This window comes from Stenella coeruleoalba (assembly GCF_951394435.1).
Source record: "Stenella coeruleoalba genome assembly, chromosome: 9".
Lineage (NCBI taxonomy): Eukaryota > Metazoa > Chordata > Mammalia > Artiodactyla > Delphinidae > Stenella > Stenella coeruleoalba.
In genome coordinates, this window is record NC_137155.1 from 103,588,850 (window position 1) to 103,615,376 (window position 26,527).

At 38.8% G+C, this 26,527-nt stretch overlaps 1 protein-coding gene across 4 annotated transcripts in view; it reads right to left on the reverse strand.

The window, feature by feature from the left end:
- The window catches only part of LMBR1 (limb development membrane protein 1), a 139,686-nt gene that overhangs the window by 87,859 nt on the left and 25,300 nt on the right, over positions 1-26,527 (reverse strand). For all 4 annotated transcript variants that reach the window (XM_079931892.1, XM_079931890.1, XM_079931891.1 and 1 more), the window contains 3 exons: positions 24,360-24,399; positions 18,677-18,816; positions 739-842 (listed from right to left, as the gene is read on the reverse strand). In XM_079931892.1, the coding sequence (XP_079788018.1) occupies positions 739-842; positions 18,677-18,816; positions 24,360-24,399 (284 nt within the window). The remainder of the gene's footprint in view (positions 1-738; positions 843-18,676; positions 18,817-24,359; positions 24,400-26,527) is intronic.

Here is a 26,527-nt window from a genome sequence, read left to right on the forward strand (position 1 = left end):
CTCAATGTACGTTTGACCGCCATACCCAACCATCCATTCTGATCTCAGTACATTCACTAAATATGAAACCAACCATCTATCACAATATGAATATGAATAACCATAACTAAAAATTAGAAAGGTACAATGTGTCTATAAACTGTAACACTAGAACTTATTTTGTCAGGTTTAAAAGTCACCCCAAAAGTACTAACTACTGAAATCTTCGCATTATATTCCAAACTTTTATAGCAAACAGCTCCACAAGCTATAAATGGAAATGCTGTTCCCTTCACTTTAAAATGCTCTATTCAAGGACAGAGGGAGTTACTACCACTGACAAGGTCTGGATTAACTGTTTAAGATGCTCTTGCAGACTGTCCTGTTTTGCCCACTTCTCACGCTCCCACATTCACCTAATATCAGTAAGTCACAGGATCCTGGGAATAAGAAAGGAATAATAGCTATTGTATCAGGTTTATTCATTCTACAAAAGAACACTCCACCAACTTTGCACATAGTATAAAATCATTCAAAGGTCAAAAGATGACTTCCTCCCTGTAGACATGTAAATAATTCAATATGTAACATTGTTACCACTATTGTAAAAACATTATTAATATTAACAAGACATTATTATTAATTAAACTTCTTACATTCCAGTCAAATGGTTGTTTAAGCCTACTTTTTTCTAGTTCAATGTGAATGATATTTATTTCTTCATTTAAGAAATTTAATTCTAAAACATGATTCACTTACCCTTTTCAGGCCAGCAAAACCTTCTGATTCCAGAAAGAAAAAGGCAAAGGGCATCAACACAAATAGACAAAGGTTGGAAAAGAGAGAAGCAAGGTTCCACAAACCTGCGAGAAGGGTAACAAGACAAGAAAGATGAGTTTAGATACTGACAATCTTGTCAAAGACAATTACTGTGCTAACTTGTAATATCAGTCAAAGCTCTGTACTTTTTAATAGTAAAAATAAACATAAACTTGAATAGAGAGGCCTAACAAATGACCTAAACTTAGAAATCAGAAAAATAATTATATATTTCTATAAAATTTTTATAACTTTGTAACTTGTAACTATTGGGAAAAGCCAATACAGAAACCAATAATTTTTCCTCATGCTCTAAAATAAATTCACTAAACATATGACATATGCAGAGATCCAAAGACACAGCCTCTTCAGACATATCGGCACCTGAATATTTAAATTAGAGCCAGTAGCATTTATCGAGCACTTAATGAATGCCAGATACTCTACTAAACATTTTACATGAATAATCTTGTTTAATTTAAGCCTCATAAAAACCTGAAAAGTAATAATTAGCATTTATTGAGCCCTTATGTGCCAAGCACTATTCTAAGTGATTTACAGATATTATACAAACTCATTTACTCTTCATAGCAATCCCCCAAAATGACAGAGGCTGCTTATACAAAACCTGCCACGGCTGCAGAGCCTGCAAGTAGCTGCACTAATTCCTGGGATTTTTAAAAACCACTACGTCGTAGAAGTTTTAGTAAGCAACTCCAAGTGGTAAAGAAAATGTAAGAGGGGCAAGCAAGCTCACATCACCTTTTTCCTTTCTGGCACATTCTGCACTCATAAAATCACAATAAAAAGCAACTTAGATGAAAATAAGACTAGATTTTTAGAAGTACAGAACTTTAGGTATGTCACTGGGATAATATTTGGACCAATATCTCACTTTTTATAGGTAAAACACTTAACTTTAAAACTGATGGCTACAATCTTCATTAAAATTTACAAAATCAAGAATCAAAGATAAAAATTATGCTAAATACAAATTCAATGTACTACATACAATTATGATCCAATGCTTCTGAAAACAGGCAACTCACGTTCTTTCAACACCTTTATTTACAAGGCACTGTTCCATGCACTGGAGATGTAGTAACAACAGAGCACAAACCTCTGCCCTCACAGAGCTTCCTTTCCAGACACATGGAGACTACACCCTGAGCTCTCAGGGAACCAAGGAAACTAGTTCTCAACTGCCTTAGTTACAAATTAACATATGTGTTTCATAACTACCCTAAATCCTTTTTGGAACAGCATGGACTACAAACAAAAAGAATGAATGCAGGGCTTCCCTGGTGGCGCCGTGGTTGAGAGTCCGCCTGCCGATGCAAGGGACACAGGTTCGTGCCCCTGTCCGGGAGGATCCCACATGGCGCGGAGCAGCTAGGCCCGTGAGCCATGGCTGCTGAGCCTGCGCGTCCGGAGCCTGTGCTCCGCAACGGGAGAGGCCACAACAGTGAGAGGCCCGCGTACCGCAAAAATAAATAAATAAATAAAAATAGAAAATGTTCTAAAATACTTTTCAGTCTCTAAAAAAAAGATGCTAAACATCTTAACCCTTTTCTTCATTCAAAGGGGTTATAATTACAGCCAATTGTTGTATCGTGTTAATAACCAGGAAGAACACACAGGATGGTGGCCAAATGCACACACGGGACTTTCACACAGACCTGGGTTCGAGCCCCGTCTGCACTTCCATGTGACAACACTTCTAAGCCACAGGTTCTTCATCTATACAATGAGGCTGAGGATCATGTCTGTAGGTGGTGCTGAGAATTCAGTGAAATAATACTTGAACAACCATCATCACGCCTGTCACAAAATAAGCACTTAATGACTTTTTGCTTTTAATAACAGTAACAACTCCAGAGGCTACCAACACACAGTGCTAATTAGCCCCTGTACCAAAGTACCACACTTTCTGAGAACCCATGTTCACGTTGCAGAAAATCGCGACATATATAAAAAGTAAAAATATTAGTTTCTAAACAATCTGTTGAGTTATGTAATTGACATAAACTACAAACTGTACAGTTTCATAAACTGTGGCAGTTATGCCACCATAACCAGCAGAATACATGCATCGCCCCCAGCTCCCTCACACCATTCTATAACCAGTGTCTCCTGCCACTCCCTACCCCACCCCATTCTCCATCAGCCAGATTCTACACTTTATAAAAGACTGTATTCTCTAAAATTTTCTATAAATGGTAAGTGTAGTATGTACTCCTTTTTTGTCTGGCTTCTGTCACCTAGCACAATTCTCCTGAGATTTTTCAACACTGTGGCAGTATCAGTAGTCTATCCCTTTGTATCAGATTGAATCCAGTTACTGCACTGCATCCATCCATAGGCAAACTGCTACCTGGGTTGTGGCTCTCACAACTAAAGCTGTTATGAACACTCACATGAGTCTTCGTATGGACACAGGCTTTCGTGTCGTTGGGGTAAATATGTGGGCATGCAATGTCTGGGTCATATAGTAGGTGTACGTTTAACATTTTAAGAAACTGCCAAAATGTTTTCCAAAGTGGGTGTATAATTTCACATTCCTACCAGCAGAATTCAAATCTCAGCCACATTTTGACAAAAAATGGTATAGGCAGTCTTTTCGGTTTCAGCCATTCTAATAGGTGTACAGTGGTATTTCATTACTGCTTTACTTTGCACTTCCCCAATGAATAATGACGTGAACATCTTCTCATGAACTTATGTGCCATCCATTTACACCTTCTTTGCTAAAATGTCTCTTCAAATCTGTTGCCCATTGTTTCACTGGGTTGTCTGTTTACTTACTGAGTATACTTTATATACTCTAAATACAAGTCTTTTATCAGGCATATGATTTACAGATATTTTCTCCTCCTTTGTGAATTGTTTTCTCATCCTCTTAACAGTATCTTTCAAAGAACAAAATGTCTTAATGTTGACGAAGTCCAAGTTATCAATGTTTTCTTTACGGATCATGCTTTAGCTACCTTACCCAAGAAATTATGGTCTAGTCCAGTGTCAAAGACTTTCTCCTACATTTCCTTTTCACAAGTGTTACAATTTTAGGATTTACATTTAGATCTACAATTCTTTCAAATTACTTTCTGTATATGGAGCCAGATATAGATTTAAGTTCATTTTTTACCTACGATTATCCAATTGCTCCAGTACCATTTGTTGAAAATAGCCTTTTCCGCCAAATAGGCTTTGCACCTTTGTTAAAAATAAATTTACAATATGTTTGGATATATTCCTGGACTCTCTATTCTGTTGAGTTTCTCTATCTTCCTGCTAATGCATACAGCACAGTATCGATTACTATGGCCTTAAAATAATCTTTGAGTTGGGTAGTCAGTCCTCCAATTTTGTTCTCTTTCATAGTTGTTTTGGCTAATATAAGTCGTTTGAATTCCCATCTAAAATCTTACATCAGCTTTTCAATTTCTACAAAAAACTCATCCTGGTATTTTGACTAAGATTGTGTTGAATCTATAGATCAATTTGGGGAGAACTAACATCTCTACAGGACTGTCTTCTAATCTATGAACACGGCACTTCTCTCCATTTATCACAGTATGCTTTAATTTTCCTCAGCAGCGTTTCCTAGTTTACAGTATACAGGTCTCGCACATCCCTAAGCATTTCACATTTTTGATTCTACTGTATATAAACGGCACTGGTTTTTATATCAATTTCCAGTTATCCATTGCTAGCATACAGAAATGCAATGGAGTTTTATATATTGATCTTGTATCTTTGCAACCTTGCAAAATTCACTTATTAGTTCTAATAGCTTTCCTATAATAGATTCCATCAGAATTTCTATATAGTCATATAATCTGTTAACAGAGAGTTTTACTTTTTCCTTTCCAATCTCAGTGTCCTTTATTCTTTAAAAATCCCCAGAACCATGTTGAATAGAAGTGGTAAGAGGGGATCTCAGGGAAAAAAGCATTCAGCTTTTCACTATTAAGTATGATGTTACCTGTAGGGTTTTCATAGATGCTCTTTATTAGGATGAGGGAACTCCCTTTCATGCCTAATTTGCTGAGAGATTTTATCAGGAATGGACATTGAATTCCGTCATATGCTTTTTCTGTGTATATTATGATGACCATATGAATTTTCTTTTTTAGTATGTGCATATGGTAAATTAAATTCATTGATTTTGTCAAAAGTCATGACGTATTACCCTTTTTATTTATTGTTATATTTGATTTGCTAAAATTTTGTTTAAAATTTATGCATCTATATTCATGAGGGATATTCTTCAATAGTTTTCATGTATGTCTGTCTGGTTTTGGTATCAGGGTAATGCTGGCCTCAGACTTAGGAAGTATTCCCTCATTTTCAATTTTCTTAAAAAGGCTGTGTAGAATTGGCATTATTTCTTCCTTAAATATTTGGGAGGACTGAAAATGAAGTCTTCTTAGCCTAGAGTTTTGTGAGAATGTTTGCAACATTTCCACAATGTCTGAGAGGGTTTCAGTAGTTTTTGCCTTTCAAAGAATTTTTCCATTTCTCTAAGTTCTTGAATTTATTGGCATAAAGGTGTTCATAATATGCACTATATGCTTTTAACAGCTGTAGAATCTGTAGTGATATCACATCTCTCATTCCTGATATTGATAACTGGTATCTTTTTTTTTCTGATCAATCTGGCTAAAGTCTTATCAATATTATTGATCCTCTCATTGATTTTCTCTACATTTTCTGTTTTTTATTTTGTTCCTTTCTCCTCTCATCTTTTTTTATTTCCCATCCTCTTACTTTGGGATTCATTTCCTCTCCTTTTTCTAGTTTCTTATGGTGGAAGATGTAGGAATTAATTTAAGATCTTTTTTTCTTTTCTAAAATAGGTATCTTTGTGCTATAAATTTTGGAATGTTTTATTTTCATTTTCATTGAGTTCAAAGTACTTTCAAATTTCCCTTTTGATTTCTTCTCTGACCTAAGAGTTATTGTGAAGTATGTTATTTAGATACCAAATACTTGAGGGATTTTCTAGATATGCTGCTGTCACTGATTTCCCATTTAACTTCACTGTTGTTAGAGAGCATATCTTATATGACTTAAAATACTGACACTTGTTTCATGGCACAGAATATGGTTTTCTTGGTAAATGTTCCCAGAGTACTTGAAAAGAATGTGTATTTCACTATTGTTGGGCTGAGTGTTCCGTAAATACAAATTAGGCCAAGTTAGTTAAGTGTTAAAAATCCTTAATTTTTTCCTGGCTACTTGTTCTATCAATTACTGAAAAGGGGATAGTGATATATCTGAATTGTGATTTTGACTATTAATCCTTTTATTTCTGTAACTTTTTGCTTCATGTATTTAATAGGTATTTAATAAACGGTATTTTTTAGGTAGATAGGTAGATAATAGGTAACGTTTATTACTATGTTCTTTTGATGAATGAACACCTGCATCATTATGAAATGATCTTCTTTATGCCTGATAACATTCCTTACCCTTTTCTGATAATAATATACCTATACCATCTTCCTTTTCATTAGAATTATTATAGTAAATCTTTTTGCTCCTATTGCTGTTAACCTATGTGTGTGTTTACATTTAAAGTGAGTTTCTGGGCTTCCCTGGTGGCACAGTGGTTGAGAGTCCGCCTGCCGATGCAGGGGACGCGGGTTCGTGCCCCGGTCCGGGAAGATCCCACGTGCCGCGGAGCGGCTGGGCCCGTGAGCCATGGCCGCTGAGCCTGCGCGTCCGGAGCCTGTGCTCCGCAACGGGAGAGGCCACAGCAGTGAGAGGCCCGCGTACCGCAAAAAAAAAAAACAAAAAGAGGTACTACAACACTTCATGTACAGCCTAAGAACCTTACAACAGTCTGTTGCCATTTCTCTCCTCCTGCCCTTGCATTATTGTTGTCACGTGCTTTCACTTGCACATTATAAAACTCACAATTTACTATTTTTTATTTAAAGAGCCAATTCTCTTTTAATAAGATTTATATGATATAGAAATACTCTTTTATATTTACCCTCAAATTCGCCACTTCTAGTGATCTTTGTTCTGTTTCACAGATCCAGATTTCTATCTTCTACCAATTTGCCTCTGCCTAAAGGATGTCCCTTATTTTTGGTAGTATAGGTCTGTGGTGATGAACTTTCACCTTTTGTATATCTGACACTGTCTTTATTTTGACTTTGTTTTGGAAAAATATTTTCACTGGATATAGAACAAGGTTGGTGGGGCTTTCTTTTTTCGGTACTTTAAAGATGTTGCTACCCTGCCATCTGGCTTGCATTTTTTTCCCACAAGAAATATGCTGGAATTCGCATCATTGCTCTTCTGTACTTTATGTCTTTTTCTCTGAATGCTTTTAAGATTTCGCCGTATCACTGGTTTTGACCAATCTGATGATGTATCTTGGCAGGTCTCCTGTCACTAGGGTTAGTTGAGCTTCTTGGATAAGAGGGTTTACAGTTTTCATCTAATCTTGAACTATTTCTGCCATCCGTTTTTCAAATATTTTTCTTAACCCTCTGTCTTTTAGGAACATCAATTATATCACTGATGCCCTGGTCAGTTTTTCAGTCATTTTTTTGTTTCTTTTTTAGACTGTTTTCTATTGCTATGTCTCAGAGTTCACTAATCTCTTCTGCAAAAATATCTAATTTGCTTTTATCCCATCCAATATATTTTCATGTCAGGTATTACAGGTTTCATCTCTAGAAGTTTATTTGGTTCTTTTTTTACATCTTTTATGTCTCAATATGTTCAGTTATGTTCAGTCTTTCCTCCAGCTTCTGGAACATATGAAATACTTACAAGAAATGTTTCAATGCTCTTGTCTACTGATTCTGAATCTGCGGCAACTGTAAGTTTTGACTGATTGTTCTCTTCATTATGGGCTGTATTTTCCTGCTTTGTACTCAGCTGGTCTCATGGTAGGCAGAGTGAACCCCCAAAGATATCCATGCCTTAATCCCTGGAATTGTTATACAGTATATTAGTGAATATGTTACAAGGTATATTAGTTTTCTGGGGCTTCTGTAACGAAGTACCGCAAACTGGGTGCCTTCAAACAACAGAAATTTATTCTCTCACAGTTGTGGAGGCTAGAAGTCCAAAATCAAGGTGCCAGCAGGACCATACTCCTTCTGGAGGTTCTAGGGAAGAATCCTTCCTTAGAGGTGGCTGCCTGTAACATGTGGCATTCCTGGGCTTGTAGATTCATCACTCCAATCTCTGCCTTTGTCTTCACATTCCTCCCCTGTGTATGTCTCTGTTTTATATTCTTATAAGGATACTAGTTATTGGACTAGGGCCCACCCTAATCCATTATGACCTTATTTTACTAATTATATCAGCAAAGATATTATTTCCAAATAAGGTTACGTTCTGAGGTTCTAAATGGACACGAATTTGGGGAAAACACTTTTCAACCCAACATACATGGCAAAAAAGGATGTTGCAGATATAATTAAGGCTATGGACCTTAATAAAGCGAGAGGGGGAAACCATCTTGGATTAGCCAGGTGGGTACAACCTAACCAAAGGAGCCCTTAAAAGCAGAGAATTTTCTCTAAGAGGAGTCAGAGATGCAGCAGAAGGGTAAGACAGGGAGGAACTGGACACAACTTTGCTGGAGGGGGCATCACATGGAAAACCTGAGAAAAGAGGCAGACAGCCTATAGGGCAAAGATTGGCACCTGACTAACAGCTAGCAAGGAAATGGGGGCCTGTCTTACAACCACAAAGAACCAAATTCAGCCAACAACCTGAATGAGCTTCGAAGCAAATTCTTCCCCAGAGCCTCCAATAAAGAAAACAAATCTGTGAAAACCTTAATCTCAGCCCATGAGACCCTAAGCTGAGGGCCTTTTGTTTGTTTACCAAAAAGAGAACATCAGTTTCATAAGATTTTACTAAGGGAAATGTTTTAAACTGAGAATATGACAGCCCATTAATTCTACCCATCTGTGTAAAACAAAATGCTTAGTTGAGTTTCTGACCAGTTTGTCAGAACTAACTAACTAACTAAACAGAACTATCACTTCTACATTTGTTTATATTTTTGTGTACGTGTACACCCAAGCCTTACGATACCAAAACATCTTTCAAATACAGAAAGGTTTTAACAAATCCAACTTCAATAAAATATTAAATGTATTCTGTGTACTTAGTGCACAACAAGGGATTCACACTGTGAAGATGTGGCAGCAGATGTCTAAGTGAGGGGCACTTTATGTCTGATCAGCCTGGGTTTGCAACTATCAGCTATACGTGACCTGGAAAAGGGACTTCAACTCTGTCGTCCTGTTTCCTCATGTATAAAATGGGCTATAACGTATCTCATAGATCACGTGTGAACAGCAGAAGAGAAATAACATACAAAAATGTTAAATTAATGTCAGTGCCTCTCCCCGCCCTGTCTCAACATCATGCAAATGGTCCAAAACCCTGTAAAACTCCAATGCACATCAGCAATCAGACCAGATAGACAAAAAGGTGATATGAGTTACAGCTAAAATTAGGTTTCAGCCCTTTCCTTAAAGAATGATTCTCATTAATTACACCAAAAAAAACTTACATAACAACAATCTGTATACTTATATGACATGAAAAATATATGAGAACAATGACAAAAAATAGGCACAGAAAATAAATTGCAAAGAAATATACCGAATTATTAACAGTGTGAATGTAGTGGAATTACGGATGATTTTTTCTTCCCACTGGCCTACATATTCTAAGTTTTCTATAAGGAGCACATAAAGACACAAATTTAAACTCCTTTGTGAAACTCAAAATCCTTCACCTCACTATGTCATATAACTTCCCCACAAAATGCCTAAGAAAAGGCAGAGAACGGCAAAGCTTAATTGAGGTGGAGATGCTAGCTGGGCCCCTCATCAGCCACAGATCTCAGCTTATTTATTTTCTAGCCGCACTAAGCACAATTCATATTCTAGCCTCTGCAAAATCCCAAATTATCGCTATCGCGTGGCAGGGGGCTTCAAACATTGCTCTTAAATAGTTGCAACCATGAATACAAACCCCTGAATGCTTCATTATAATTTTATAATTGGAGGAAAAAAATTTACTTAGGTTTTGAAATTTGAAACAATCAATTATCATCCATGGTAAAAAACAGGCTTTATTATTGTTATTGAGCTCTAAATATACATACTTCCAGAATTTATCTTTCTAATCATATGTGTCCCTTTCATGTAGTGAAAAATACAAATTCAAATTCTTCTCTGGAAATAAAAAGTTAAAAAACAAAGTCTGCCTTAGGCAAAAGATCACAAATCAGTAAACGTATCTATTCTGACTAACCAACCTACTTAAAATGAAGACAGTTATGAAAATTTATATAAAGAAATCTTTATCAACAGATATTATCAAGCAGCAATCTGCTGAACAAGTGAAGAAAATGATCAGGATGATCACAAAGATTCTGAACAACGACTCATTTAAGTTTGCAATGAAATTAGATACCTTCTTTTATATACTGAACTTTATATATAATACATACATAAAATTTTATATATAATACATACATAAAATTTTTTTTGATTTTCCCCACTTCCCTTTTTCCAGGAGATTCAACATTACTGCTGATGGTCTTATCAACCACAGTTGCAAAAAGAGATGTAACCTCCACCATATTTACTTTTGCAAGAAAAATTCACTTAACACAAAGAATCTGAGAGTTAACATACTACGTAACAGTATAATCATCTATGTAAATAACCAGCTTTTTTCAGTCTAAATAATTCAATGCAAAAAATTAAGTTTTATTAGCCAGAATATGTGTGAAAGCTTCAGACTCAGCTTATGCTAATTTAATTATCAAGTTTGCAACATATAAGAAGGTTAAAGTTACTATGAGAAGAACATTTAATATATAGAAAAATAATAAAGCTACTGTACACTCCTAAGTTGCCATTTTATTCTTGGAAACTGTGTACAACTTAGTAAGTTTCCAGCATTTTGCAAACATACATCAGACATACACACATAAATATCCCTTAAGAATATTCTACAATTTTGATAAAAACATTCCAAAATTAAAAATTAGAGCTAATACACATAAATACATACTACCACCACTTTTATTATATTATATATTATTAATTTGTAAAATAAAAAGAAATGTTAGCTAAATTTCTCTACTTCAGAAAGCTAAAATTATGTGCTCTCCGACATGGTAGTAGAACCCTAAAAATTCAGAAACCCTGTAGTTTATCTAAATCAGCTTCAATGACAATCTTTTTGAAAGATATTCAATGTCTATCCCCAAAAGAGGTATGTAAACTTAAAAGTTATTTAATAATCCCAGAATGATTCGTCTAAAACCCAAGCAAACCCAACTGAATTGCCAGATCCCCAATGGATGCATTACCTTCTAGCTCCATCTGCTGGAGTCACAAAATATTTCAATACAACATACAACACTAGGAAGCAAATAATCTATCACTTTTTAACCACACAGACAAAAAACTTCATGAACTTAAATAAGAAAATTAATCCAAGTTCAGCCATATTCAATAATTTCCAAAATAACAAAACTAAGTTAAAACCAATATTTCACTGGAATTAAGGATCTAATCCAATTGTCAAAAAGTGACATATAATTTTTAAAATGCTATGAAGAAAACATAAACTTTAAAGGAAAGACTGCAAGTTTGCTTTTGAATAGTGAGTATTGTGAGAACTTCAGAATTAAAATAGCTTTTGGTTATGCACTTAGATGGGGAAAAAACCAAAAAGAACGATTTTAGCAATAAGCTATTAAATTTTTAAAGTTTTTTCTTATAACAAAAAAGCAGTACGCATCTACTATAGAAATATTATACAAGGCAAGCGCCAAAACAAACTTCGTTAATATAAATTTTTTATATCATATAATCCCACCACCCAGAGAAAAACATTTTTTTCGACATTTTTCTATATCAACAAATACTCATCTACACCATCATCATCATCATCATCTATAATGGTCAAAAAAGCATTCCACTGTTTGGATCTACCAAAATTTAATTAAGCAAATTTCCTACGTAGACTGTTTTTTATTTTTACTATTATAAACAATAAATATGCAGTAACTATAGTGATGCACATTATAACAAATCACTGAACTATTGAGGCCAATTAACTAGAAATTGTTAGTAACATTTAATTAACAATGGTTCCTTAAAATATCCTAAGAACTGACTTTTGATTTAATATTTATACATAAGTAAACATAATACTTAGTTTTCATTTTTTTAAGTTTAATTGCTGATAGTCTAAAAGTTCGAATTTTCTGACCTTCTGTGGGACTTGAAAATGTATAAAACAAAGATGGATTTTGTACTGTTCCTTCATCATGTCCAAAACAGCATATTGGCTATTCATGTTGACGAATCAAAATAAAGCACACACACCTTGCAAAGTCAAGGCAGATTCCCTGTGGTTGTCTTTTAACAGGCTGAATCTTAAAACGGGCAATCATGTTCTAAGTGTGTGTCTCTGTCTGGTCACAAGTGAGTATGGACAGCTTAGCAAAAACTGGGCCCCACTCAGAGAAAATACCTCAAAAACTGAAGAATTATTTCCTTATTTTATTTAAGGCTACAACTTAATTATACCCCAAGATGTATCGGTTTCCTTTTTATATTAATTTTAAACTCACATACATAAAATTACCATTTTAAAATGAATAATTCAGTGGCATTAGTGCATTCGCAACGTTGTGCAACCACTACCTTTATCTAGTTCCAAAACATTCTCATCACTCAAAAAGGAAAACCCATTAAGCAGGTGAATCATGATTTTTTAATTTATGGAACTAAAGAGTTCCATATGTTTTTAACAGTAGTCAAGATACAGAAAGTGAATACTTTCTTTTTTCTGTCAATTTTTTATGCTTTTTCTATTTTAATTCTAATAATAAATTATAATAATAAAAATAACAATACAAATTTTAGCCATCATTTTAATTTGCCATATCTGCCCCTTCTGTATCATCCTATAATAAACTATATTATTATTTATTAATGTAATTTATTAATTCTAGCCCAGAGAAGTGAAGTGGCATTCCAAGGTAATATAGTTAACACATAACATTTCAAACACATGTCCAAGATCCAAACACTGTACTTAAGCCAAACTGAATATATTTACACATACCAAAGCATTATTGACACATATTTTAGCATCTAATCCTCATGTGAGTCACACATTAACGGCACAATCGTTCCATATTGATAACTTTTAGAATAAGCCATTAAATTGCTTTTCAAAGTAAGTCTACTTTTACCAAAGTATTCCTAATGATACAATTAATAACTATTACTCATCCAATCAATGAATCGTTATTGAACATTTTCAGTGTACAAGAACTGGGACAGGTGCCTCATGGGAGATTAAGAGAATTTAAGACATGTTCCCAGTGCTCAAAGACTTTAGCACAAATTCACAAAACATATCTGGCTCTGAACTGACACTATCTCCAGGGGACCCAAAACATCACCCCAGTCAGAGCAGGGGCTTGTGGAGGTCAGGTGGTCAGGAGAGTTTCAGCTCAGGTCTCACACGTCTCACAGTGGGTCCCTGAACCTGTTCTGGGTTCTTTCCCTAGCTCTGGAATGCACAATTGGAATGGATACGCTCAAAAGCAGGCAGAATCCCCACAATGGTTCCCTGACCTGTGGAGAAAGGGCTATTATAGTAAGAAAGGCCAAACAGAGGCCACTAGAACTGCCTCTAACTAGGAAAATAGTAACCCAAAAGAAATTCCACATTCCTGAAGGTAATGCAGGGATTAGTGCAGCCATCAAGGACTTGAAAGATGAGGGGTAGTGATTCCCACATCCCCAAGAAAGACGGATCCTGAAGAATGACAGTGGATTCTCGTAAGCTTAACCAGGTGGTGACTCTAATTGTAGCTGCCGCAGCAGACTTGGTTTCGTTGCTAGGGTAAATGAACACATCTCCTGGTACCTGGTATGCGGCTACTGATGTGACAAATGCTTGTTTTTCTCCATCCCTGTCCATAAGGCCCACCAGAAGCATTTTGCTTCCAGCTGGCAAGGCAAGCAATACACCTTCACTGTCCTAACTCAGGGATATACCACCCCTCTGGACCTATGTCACAATTTAGTTTGCAGGGATCTTGATCACCATTCCCTTCCAGAAGATTGCACGTCGCTCCACTACACTGATGACAGTATGCTAATGAGACCGAGTGAGTGAGAAGTAGCCACCACTCTAATCGGTAAGACATTTTCATATCAGAGGGTGGGAAATAAATCTAACAAAAATTCAGGAGCCTTCTATTTCAGTGAATTTTCTAGGGATCCAGTGGTGTGGGCCATGTCAAGATATTCCTTCTAAGGACTGCTGCATCTGGCCTCTCCTACAACCAAAACAGAGGCACGATGCTCAGTGGGCTTCTTTGAATTTGGGAGGCAACATATTCCTCACTCGGTTGTGTTATTCTAGCCCATTTACTGAGTGACCCAAAAAGCTGCTGGTTTTGAGTGGGGCCCAGAACAAGAGAAGGCTTTGCAGCTCTGCAGCTCCAGGCAGCTATGCAAGCTGCTCCGCCCTTGGCCTTATGATCCAGTAGATCCAATGGTGCCGGAAGCATCGGCAGCAGAGAGTATGCAGTTCGGAGCCTTTGGCAGCCCCTAGAGGTGAATCACAGCAAAGGCTCTTAGAATTTCGGAGCAAAGCCCTGTCATCCCCTGCAGTTAACTACCTTCCTTCTGAGAAACAGCTATTGGTTTGCTGTTGGGCCTTAGCAGAGGCTTGACCATGGGCCACCAAGCTACCATGCGACCTGAGCTGCCCATCATGAGATGGTGTTATCTTTATCCGGCCCACCAAGCCATAATGTGGGCGTGCACAGCAACATCCCAAAGTCAGATGGAGGTGGTATATACATGATCACACCCAAGCGGGCCCGCAGGCACAAGTAAGTCACATGAAGAAGTGGCCCTGGGACTTCCCTGGCGGTCCAGTGGTTAAAACTTCACCTTCCAATGCAAGGGATGTGGGTTCGATCCCTGGTCGGGGAGCTAAGATCCCACATGCCTCACGGACAAAAAAACAAAATATAAAACAGAAGCAATACGGTAACAAATTCAATAAAGACTTAAAAAAAATTAAAAAAAAAAAAAAGTGGCCCAGATACCCACGGTCCCCACTCCTGCTGCTCTGCTTTATCTCCCCTGGCCTCGTGGGGATTCCTCCGGATCAGCTGGCAGAGGAAGGGAAGTCTGGGCCTGACTCACAGACGGTTCTGCACAATATGCAGACACCGCCCCCAAGTGGACAGCTGCAGCACTACAGCCCTCCTTGGGACATCTCCAAAGGACAGTGGTGAACGGGAATCCTCCCGGTGGACAGGACTTTGCTTGGAAAAATGGCCAGACATGCAATTATATATTCATATTTGCCAATGGCTTGGCTCGATGGCTGGGGACTTGGAAGGAACATGATTGGAAAATTGGTAACAAGGAAATTTGGAGAAGAGGTATGCAGATAGACCACTCAAAATGGGAAAAAAGAAAAAGGTGAAGATATTTGTATCCCATGTGACTGCTCATTAAAGGGGGACCTCAGCAGAGGATTTTAATATTAAAGTGGATAGAGTTAGCTTATCCTAGTTCTACAGATACCAGTCAACCTCTTTTCCAAGCCACCCCTGTAATCACCCAATGAGCTCATGAAAAAAGTGGCCATGGTGGCAGGGATGGAGGTTATGCATAGGCTCAGCGACACAGACTTACACTCTCCAAAGCTGACCTGGCTACTGTCACCACTGAGGCCTTCAAACTCATACTAGAACTATATCCCATGGGCTCTCCTGGGTCTCCATTATGACAGTTTGGCCCCATTAATTGTTATAATTTTTTAAAAGCAAAGAAGCAAGCATATCTGAGGTTGACAAGTCTTCAACCCCAAGACAACCTGAGGAAATAAACACACCCTTGGATGCCATCCACAAGGTTAAAAAAAAAACTATGAATTCAGAAGAGAAAGATAAATAGGAAGCTTTACGAAATTCACTACATGCAGTAAAGGATACAGATCTACCAAAAAATTAGAAGCAGAAACAAAGTCAGGGGTCATAAAACCCTCAAGAACAATGTCCAGAGCTGACGGCTTAGGCTTCCCAAGACCGATTTCTGAGAATACATCTAGAAGCAATGATATAACTAAGAGGGCTCTTCCTCTAGCTCCCCAACTTTCAGCTGATGTGGTTCCCTGGAGGTTAAAGTTATTGTTTATAGTTTATCTACTCACTCAACAGATGTTTCCTGGGCTACCACTATGTGGGAAGCACTGTTCCAAGCCCTGATTTATAAACAAGGTACAATGCGTGAGCTTACACCCCTTAACATTATAATGAGAAAGACAACCAACACAAACAAATACATTTACTTCCAAGGTTAATGCCGCCAGCATTAAATAGATAGCATGTCATATACTGGTAGCTCTCACTTCCAGTCCATAAACAGAATAAAAGAAATGGCTCTGATTTAGAGTATTTGAAGGTCATTAAGTATATCATACAATTTCTTTTTAGTAAAACTGGAAACAAAGGCCAGGTCACTCATAATACTAGTTAGCCTGGCCTGAGACCGCCTGCACTGCTAGTGAAAACACCTGGAGCTCAACCCTCAAAAACGTATGCCCACAGAACCCAGAGCCTTACAGAAAGCTAGGGCCAGAGGGAATAGTCTTCGACAAACGTTTCAGACAACATATGCAAAAAACATTTGTAAATCATATATTATCTATGTATAGGTTAATAACACACAGCACTGTCACCTAAAAATAATTCACCAGAAAAATCCTGATAAATATATTTTCAACTCACCATTACTTTCCAGGTTGTTTCCTGCCTTTCATAGCGACTTTTCAGCAGATGGCTTACTTTCTGAGTCAATTTCAGTAAAAACCTTAATTTGGTTGAGTTTTTCAATTGCTAAACAACAAAAATGCAGTAATTTCTCTTTATTCACTTAATAATTAGTCCTAAGTTTTACTGAATTCATTGGGTCTTCAGAGCATCAATGACTCTGAAGCCTGAAAGAAACCACAAGCCCAGTGTAAAGTATGTGATAGACTAATATGTTAAAATTCTTCTTGTCAAGAAACAGGATAAGCAGTATTAAAGGACAATTGGGAAGGAAATGTTTGCAATTAACCTGATAGATAGCTAATACTTAAAAACACTGCAAAAATGGGCAAAGAAATACAGGGAGGCAATTTACTAAAAAATAAATACGAATGACCTATAAATGTGCTTTGTAAATGTCCACCCTCACTAGTAATTAAAGAAATGTAAATTTAAAAACGGAAATTTCTCATCTATTGAATTGGTAGGTTTTTTTTAACTAACGCCCAAAATTGGTGAAGATACATTTTGGGAATAGAGACGCTCACACACTACATGAAAGTGGAACTGCTAGCAAAAATCAGACAGTTTTTCTGAGGAATAATTGAGAAATATCTTTTCAAAAACCTTTAAAGTATGCTTACTGGGAAAGTAAACTGCAGAAATTTGTCCTAAAGACAAACATTTATTTGTAAAGATGTACAATATAGCTTTTTAAACTAAAAGACTGGGAACAATTCATGATTATAATGGCTCTAGGCAATATGGTAAATAGCACAGAAAAGTACTTCAGGCATGGAAACCTCCCCACTATATGATGATGGGTGCAAAGACAAATCGACAGTGAGTACAGTAGGGTTCCATTTCACTATTTATTTGATTATGTGTTCACATGTGCACTCACACAACATTGAAGGGTTTACGTCACAGTATCCACAGTAGTTCTCTGGGTTGTAGGACTGTGAGTAATAGTAATTTTCTTCACTGTAAATTTTGTTTTCCAAATTTTCTACAGCAAACATGTATTTCTTTAAACACACACAAATGGGTAAGAAAAAAGGTAGTTATCTGTATAAACTCCAGATGGATTAAACAGTTAAGTGTAAACAAAACCATTTTTAAAAGAACAAGAAAAAAAAAGGAGTATTTGTCACATCTCAGGAAGGGAAAGGATCTCCTAAACACAAAAAGAGAGAAATCAAAGGAAGAAAAAGACTGGACAACATAAAAATGCAAAAATTCTGTAACCAAAAAAAAAAACAAAATTAAAAAGTAAACTAACAACTAGAAAAACATATTTACAAAAATCTGATAAATAGCTGATGTATTTCACATATAAAGAGATAACATAATTCAATATGAAAAAAGTGGGCAAAAGACAATGAAACATATAAAAAAGATAGGTGTACTCGATTTTTTAATTTATTTTATAAATTAAAATTAAAATGTCCTACCTCACTAAAAATGTCCAGAAAATGACAGAGCCAAGATTGGAATTCAGGTCTATTTTGCTTCAAGGCAATATACCATGTTGCCAAAATAAGTCATTACTTTTTTAAACCACATTAATTTTAAAGTTTGTCCATGACAAAAGAGTTTTCCCCCTTCTATCATGCATTTTGAAATGACTAAAGAAATAAATAAATGAAATGACTAACAGCAAATAAATAAAATAGAAACTATGGTGGGTTTTTTTTTAGATCCTAAATGGAGGTTGAGTTCTTCTGACATATCCAGATAAACCAAAATTCTCTTGCTAAATATTTAAATGAAACCGTATTTATCAAAATCACAGTCAGTATAGAAACTGCTTCTTATAGAAAAGCATTTCACAACTAACTACGAATAGGAATAGTAAGTAAAATCTGGTTTTCTGATTTTATTAAAGACTCAAATGGTTTACTGAAGGAAGATGCCAATTATTAAAGAAACTAAGAAAAGGAAAAAATTTAAATATAGTACAGTAGAAAATTAAAACATTAATTGTGATTATATTAAGCAATATATACTAACCATGAATCAGGGAGCCATTTAGCCACTGAATATAGTAGTTTTGAGGAAAAGAAAGCAGGATTTCATTGCTGATTATTGAGAAGGGTAAAAGCAAAACTGCCCCAGCTGAAACTGCTAGAGTGAACGTGCTCAGAAACAACCTGGAAGAGAAGAGCATCATTGTCACCAGTGGTTGGAAAACGCAAAGAATACGGGAGTAATTCAAAAAGAATGGAATCAAAACTCTTAAATTTTTTAAATCCAAAAAGAATTACATATGCATTTCATTGAGTATATGTAGTTGGAAGACAAGTGATATACGTATGGTCCTGGAAGTTAAACTAGACCAACTCTAAAACTTACTCTGTGAAAAAACCATTAAGTCTAAAGAGTCGGCCTAAAGCAGACATAAACTAGAGACAGAATACTTTGCACATTTTACGAAGAATAAATTGTAGTCTCATTCCTATTTTAAATTTAAGTATTTATTTCACAATTGCATTTAATTAACAACTATGGCAATATATGCTAACAGCAACACAAAAACCGGCTCAGTTGAAAAAATGCTTGTGAACACAGTATGAAAAAAGACTTACGTGAAAATGGTTATTTCAGGAAGAAGAAACTTACAAACCTATTGGTCTACCATCTCTTAAAATGGGTAAAGGTTAAATAAACTATATAGTAAACTGTAGGCAACTATTAGAATTATACATTAAACAATATTTAAAACACAATTTTGTCATTTTTTGAAATGAGATATCTCTAATATGTACTAATATGGAAAGATGTCTAAAATAAATTTAAAATAAAAACACGAAGAAAAGCATGGACAATAAATATAAAACATGCTCTCCCCCCGCCCCCCCCCACAAAGTGCATAATTACACACAGGAAAATAGAGGTACATTTAAAAATCTAGCATAGGGCTTCCCTGGTGGCGCAGTCGTTGAGAGTCCACCTGCCGATGCAGGGGACACGGGTTCGTGCGCCGGTCCGGGAAGATCCCACATGCCGCGGAGCGGCTGGGCCCGTGCGCCATGGCCGCTGGGCCTGCACGTCCAGAGCCTGTGCTCCGCAACGGGAGAGGCCACAACAGTGAGAGGCCCGCATACCGCAAAAAAAAAAAAAAAAATCTAGCATAATATATAACAATTCCTAGGAGAGTGGGACTACAGGGTGCTTTCTCTTTCTCAGTTACACGTCTGAAATGTCTAAAGTTTTATACCTAATTTTTTAAAGATTATTTTAAAAGACTAAAATGGCAAAGGAAAAGGAAACCTCACTGACATTAGAGATGAAACCTTAATTTAATATTCATTCCATTAAATTTAATGTAGAAAGAACGTGAAAATACATGTAAGAAGATATAAGGAAAAATGATACTAAACGCTCAAAATACACATCTAATAGAGTAACTTTGAGGCCAATGCCATCTTGTGGCAACCAACAGAAGCGTTTTCCTACTTAAAAGCTGAAAATAACCATGAAACCTCCCGTGGTCAGTAAATCACTAGTAAATTTTTTAATGTAGACCATACGATACACACCAAAAATACAATTCAGTTCAGACACAGAAAAAGCCTTACAAACGGGTTTTGCTGAACGGGACAAGACGTTTCCTGGGAAAAACAGAGACACACCCTCGCCCCACGCCCACTGCCATCTCCAGCACTTACCCACCAGTGCCTCAAGCAACCTTCGTTTCTGTCCTCGTAAGTCTGTCGCTACCATTCCTTCCTTCTTCAAACAGGAAAATTAAGACCACATCCACGATCTCCCCATTCCAGGTCCCGCACAGCTCTCCCAATTTGCCCTTCCAGGCTCCTCTGGCCACAACAGATTCCCACATACAGGCAGGCTTATCTAACCTCCTTGTACCCCCAACATGAATGGGTTTTCTGGCTCCGTGTCCTGGGCACAGTCGGCCCTCTCCCTCGGGTCCCCTCTGCGTCATCTGCCCCGTGAAGCACTCCTCAGCGGCTCCCTTCTCACTCCTCTCGGTAAAGTCAGTCCCTCCTCTCTTGGTGCTCATGACACTGACTCGCACGCAGCAGTGAAGGCTAACCATGGCTTCCAGGTCTAAAGCTGGGAGATGTAATCTGACCAAGGAGTAAGCTTATGAGGGCAAACAGATGAAGTTTTGAAATCAAAAGTGACCCAGAAAATCCTAAATATATATGGTCACTGTAAATATAATACTGGATCTTACGTCAAAAACCTTCTAGGGACTTCCCTCGTAGTGCAAGTGGTTAAGAATCCGCCTGCCAATGCGGGGGACACAGGTTCGAGCCCTGGTCCAGGAAGATCCCACACGCCACGGATCAACTAAGCCTGTGCGCCACAGCTACTGAGCCTGTGCTCTAGAGCCTGCGAGCCACAACTACTGAGCCCGTGCGCTGCAACTACCGAAGCCCACGCGCCTAGAGCCCATGCTCCGTAACAAGAGAAGCCACTGCAATGAGAAGCCCATGCACCGCAATGAAGAGTAGCCCCCGCTCTCCGCAACTAGAGAAAGCCCGCGTGCAGCAACAAAGACCCAACACAGCCAAAAATAATTTTTATTAAAAAACCCTCTAGAATCTACTGCACTTTAGGTACTGTGATTGTCCCTAGACATACAAAAAAAGGTAATACCAGGCTCCCTGTTGCCCTTGAGTAGCTGTGAGGAGAACTATCCATAAAAGGCTGATGGGACAGAGTTAAATGCTGGCAAGGGGTCCTCAAGGTAAGATCCTGGGTCAAGTCAGAAAATGGCAGCCGTCACTGCTTACACAACTATGAAACAGTGCACCTCGGAATTGAAGGCAACCTCAGAAATCTCCCCTTCTGAAAGGGAGCAGATTCTGAGAGAGCCAACAGGGCTGCCCAGTGCGGGATGAGAGAGGGCTCAGGGATGACCAAGACCACCTCGTGAGAGTGGCAGTGGTGGGGCGGCCATCAGCTGTGACATCAGCTGTGACGGGGACGGCTGCAGCTGAGCGGGCTGGCGAGGGAGATGAGGGAGCCAGCTTTGGCTCTGTGGAGTCTGACATGTCCACAAGGCAGGAAAGTCACAGACGCCATGCTTCACGCTCCTCTCTACAGGCTACCAGGTGGCCTAGGATGTCTGTCTGCCCCATTACTGGTCGCAGTCTCTGCTCACTGGCCAAGGTGCCGTCTGCCAAGGCTCTCCACTCTAAAGTTCCTCTTCCCTTTGTGGGGAGTTAAGTTTGGAACTAGGAAAATATCCTGTTCCTTGTCAAATAAGTTATTCACCTGTTGGTTTCTATCTGTATGGACTCAAGATTGCTCTGCTCTGTTCTGTGTTAGATCCATGACAATCCTGATTGTCCCTGAGTAAGTGTGAAAGCCCCTGAAGGATTCCCTGTCTTCCTGCTGCGCTGCCATCACTCTTGAGCACTTCCCTGCACTGTGGCACTACAAGATGGATGAAAGGAGCCTGGAACTTTCCCTACCCCAGCCCTGCAATCAGCCTTCCGCCCAAGGAGCACTGATTCCTTTTAGTGGAAACAAAAATCTAGGTGCTAAATATACTCCTTGCTCTTGGGGTGTCATGCTCCCAGGTGAGCATGGACAGGCAGCTCTAGGGGGCGTAAGTATGCACTAGGTATACATGTACATAAAAACACATACATGCATCCACACTTCACATCTAGATTGGGTTCAGTAACTATACTGAAAAACGTGGGTCCATACAGATGCCTCCAACTGCACCACAACAACTTAGTGTTCCCTGTTGCTTTCCCGCTCTCACTAACTGTAAGCGGTCCCCACTGTCTTTAACAGCCTCCTGCCTCACTGACCCCCTCACCCTAGAGGCACCATGTGCTCAGGTGAGCCCCATTTTGGACTGCCCTGCCCTGTGAACACCCTCCCCACCTGAGCACTGACAGCCAGGCCAGGCCATCCACCAGGGACACCCTTCCCACCCTACATGGGCTCTGAGTCCCCATGACAGAGCACTCCCCAACGCAGTGGGTGCCCCTCTTCACCCCCTTGGGACAACATCGTGCCTGGATTCCTCTCTCCTCTCAAATCCTGGGAGTCAACACCAGGTCACCCCCTCGTGCTCTGACCTCCGCACCAAGCCTCCCTCCTGCCTGGACAAGCCATCCTTAAAAGCAGTTTCACCAGTTAGGCGCTTTGATCCAAATCAAATCAAACAACCAGCTGAGAGAAAATGTAATCTAGGGTTGAAAAGAACAGAGAGAGGGAATTTGGGGGCATGAGTGGATACAAACAGAGGACAGAACGAAGGCCTTTAAGGAGCAAAAGAGAAAGCGAAGGTGGGTTTAAAGGGAGGTGAGAGAGGCCAGGGAAAGACTCCTCAGCCTGACGCGGGGCTGCAGTAGGCCGCGGGGAACCCTCCCTCCCTCAGGTGGCCAGATGGTGCTGGCCATCACCTACCCTTGGGGACTTGGCTGAACTCTCAGAACCCTGGACCACTGTTTCTCCTCCTTTAAGCACAGCATCTCATTCTGCTCCTTCCTCTTCAGTGGGAGGAGGGTGGGCAAGGAAAGAGGGTTGGGGGAGAAGTACAACAACCCTGAGCTCACACCTGTCGCGCACCGAGCACCCCCCGACTTTTTTTGTGTGTATGTTATTTAATCCACACAACATGCTACAAAGCAGATGGTAGCTCGAGCTCACATATGGAGGAAAGGAATCTTTCTCAATCTCTTCTGAACTCAAGTTAATCTTGAGTTCAGAATGTGAACCTAGCTCTGCCTGACTCCTCGGTTCTCACTCACTCCACCACAGAAGGGAAGAAAGGCAGTGGGAGACAAACAGACCAGTGGGTGGGGCAGCTAGGGGGACAGGCTAGGTCAGAGCCGCCCTCCCAGGTGACCTTCTCCTCCACACTTCCCCTTCCTGAATTTATAAGGGCACACACATCTGCCTTCAGGAAGGGGACATCTGTGCGCATCACCGTGATGCAAAAACCACCTGCTGGGAGAAACCCAAACCCCTCAGACAGGCCATGCCAGCTGCCATGTAAAGCAGGTGAGGCCGCTCCCCGGCACCACCACAAGGAAACAGCCATATTTTCATAAAACACAATGCAAGTGTAAAATCCAATGGGATGTGTTCTTGTCTTTTTACAAATTATTGATCTACAAACGCATTTAAGTAGATTTACCACCAAAAGTGGAATGCAGACTAAACCGAGAGGGGTGCACATCTCACAAGTACTTCACACCTGGAGGACTGGGAAAGAATTCATGTCTGCCCTTTAGCTGGGCTCTATCATCAGCATACACAAGCAGAAACAGAGCTATAAGGAACCTAAGAGGACCGTCTGAGCCCATCTCCCTGCTCACAGTAGGTAAATGTTCAATTAACCAGAAGAGATGTCTGCTCCCTGTCCCAAGGCCATTCAAACAGCCAAGAGCTTTCTTTCTTTCTTTCTTTCTTTGGCCCAGCAATTTTCCCAATCTTAAGCCCATTTCCTGGTTAAATCCTCTGAAGATTAAATCTGTTGGCTCCTTAAATAAGCAAATTTTAACAGGAAATAATCAATCCTCAATTATCCATGTATTTGCTTATATGTGCTTTCCAAGGATAGGACTAACATTTGATAAAGGTGCTGTAATACTTTAAGTGAATTTTTTGCATATTTCTGCCCAAAAGGCAAAATTAAGTTTCGAACACGTATGACTTTAGAATGAGAAACAAGACAATCGAACATTAAAATACATACGAAATCCTGTTGACTATGGCATCTTCATCTTCTTGCTCATCTGCAAAAATGTTCAAGGTATTAATATTCTTTTATCTTCCAACAAAATGTTTCATTAATTTAATAAAAGCATGAACAAAAATATAAACTTGAAGAAGCAATTATTGAATAGAAATTATTTTCAAAAAGCACTGTGTTTATTTCAGCACAGATCACAATCTAAATCTCATTAAATCAGATAGGATAGAATATGTTAAAGAACAGAGTGTTTTGATTGATCAAAAAATCCTGGGGCTTCCCTGGTGGTGCAGTGGTTGAGGGTCCGCCTGCTGATGCAGGGGACGCGGGTTCGTGCCCCGGTCCGGGAGGATCCCACATGCCGCGGAGCGGCTGGGCCCGTGAGCCATGGCCGCTGAGCCTGCGCGTCCGGAGCCTGTGCTCCGCGACGGGAGAGGCCACAACAGTGAGAGGCCCGCATACGGCAAAAAAAAAAAAAAAAAATCCTGATTAACAAAACTCCCATATGTAAATTAAGATCTTCCAAAATATTTAGTGCTCAAGGAAATAAAACTCAGTAGAACCCCAGAACCACTATCAAGTTTATTGTTATACAATGTCAGTGAAATTGCTAATGAATGAAATTTTCTGGTTGATAATAGCCAAAAAAAATTTTTACTATAAAATTAAAATTCAGAATTTTAGAACTCATATAGTTTTCTGTAATTGGAGTCTATTGTTAGTAATGGTAATAATGAGGACTTTCTTGGATCATCCTAAACCACCTTGGATACCATTGCCTTGATACTTCATCATTTCATTCAAGTTACAGACAGAAATATATCAAGTTCTGTGTCGTTTCTAAGTAGGAGCAAGATGGCCCTTGCTCCTGTGCTTCCTCACCCTACCCTCTCCCTCTCTCATGGCTGTTGGCCATCTTTTTTGTCCTCCCACGTAATCTTACCAGCTAAGGAAACTATGATCCAATTACAAAAATATTACACAACACCCCGGCCCCTCCTTCTCCTCAGTGCCTAACTGGGGTTGTCCTCAAAGGCTCTCTGCGTAGGTCTGTGGAATTCTGAGCGCCCACCTGTTTCAGTGACAATGGCATATTTGGGCCATTCTCTTAGACCAATCTCCATTCTTAATTACTGACTGCCCAAAATAGTTTTAAGACCAAAGAGACCACAAAATAACATAGTCACAATTAACTTTTATACTGTTGTACCCACATCCAGTCAACCACCATATCTTGAAGATTGTTTTAATAGCTTCATATCCATTTCAATTCTATTGCCGACCCTCTACCAACCAGGTCCAGGGTCCTCATTACCCTCTCCCATGATTACTCTAAAAAGCATCTAATAAATACCCTATTTTCCTGCTCATCATCCCCTGATTTCCCCTAAAACAATGCATTATTCATTCATTCTCTATCTCTCCCTCCTTCTGTGTCCATAATCTATGAAACCTGGTGCCAAAGCATCTTTTAAAACAGCTAAGATACTGTCTTGGATCCCAGGTCTTCAAACTTCTGAGAGATTATAGAATCCAAGGAGTTTTTCAGCGCAGTCACAGAGCCAAGTAGTGCACTAGAGCAAGCACTATTTCCTGATTTCTTTCAAAATTCTGACAAGTTTAAAATAACATAAGGAAGCTTTAATATATGGAATCCTTAACTATTCACATGGCACCTACTATTAGCCCAGCATCACAGGTGGAAATCTTGTGATTTCTAGGAAATAGCTAAGATTTAACAGAAGTCAGTAAAGTAGCTGGTTAGTTACTTATAAAACTCTGGCATAAAAATCTGTGAATTAATCAGCACAACATTCATTAAAAAAAAGAAAAGATACAGTGGTCCCTCTGGTGAGATAAGGATACATATGAAATAATAAAAGGATAATATAGTATATCATTGAATGCTAAATGGTATTACGGAGACTCTAAATTCTATACCGCTTCAGAAAAAGAAAAGATATTCTGCTAGTCGGAGAAAGAACTGGGTGGGGGTGATGAGGGGTATGTTCAAATTCAGAGCCAGTCACAGGGAACCAAATATCCTCATAAACTCTGGAATTTCCCAGAAAGTAAAGAGCCCTGGACTATTCTTAGTTGAACATAAGAATGGTGATAAAAAAGGGCTCGGGTCTAAGAAGATGACCCTGCGAGTAGCCAGATTCCCTGGA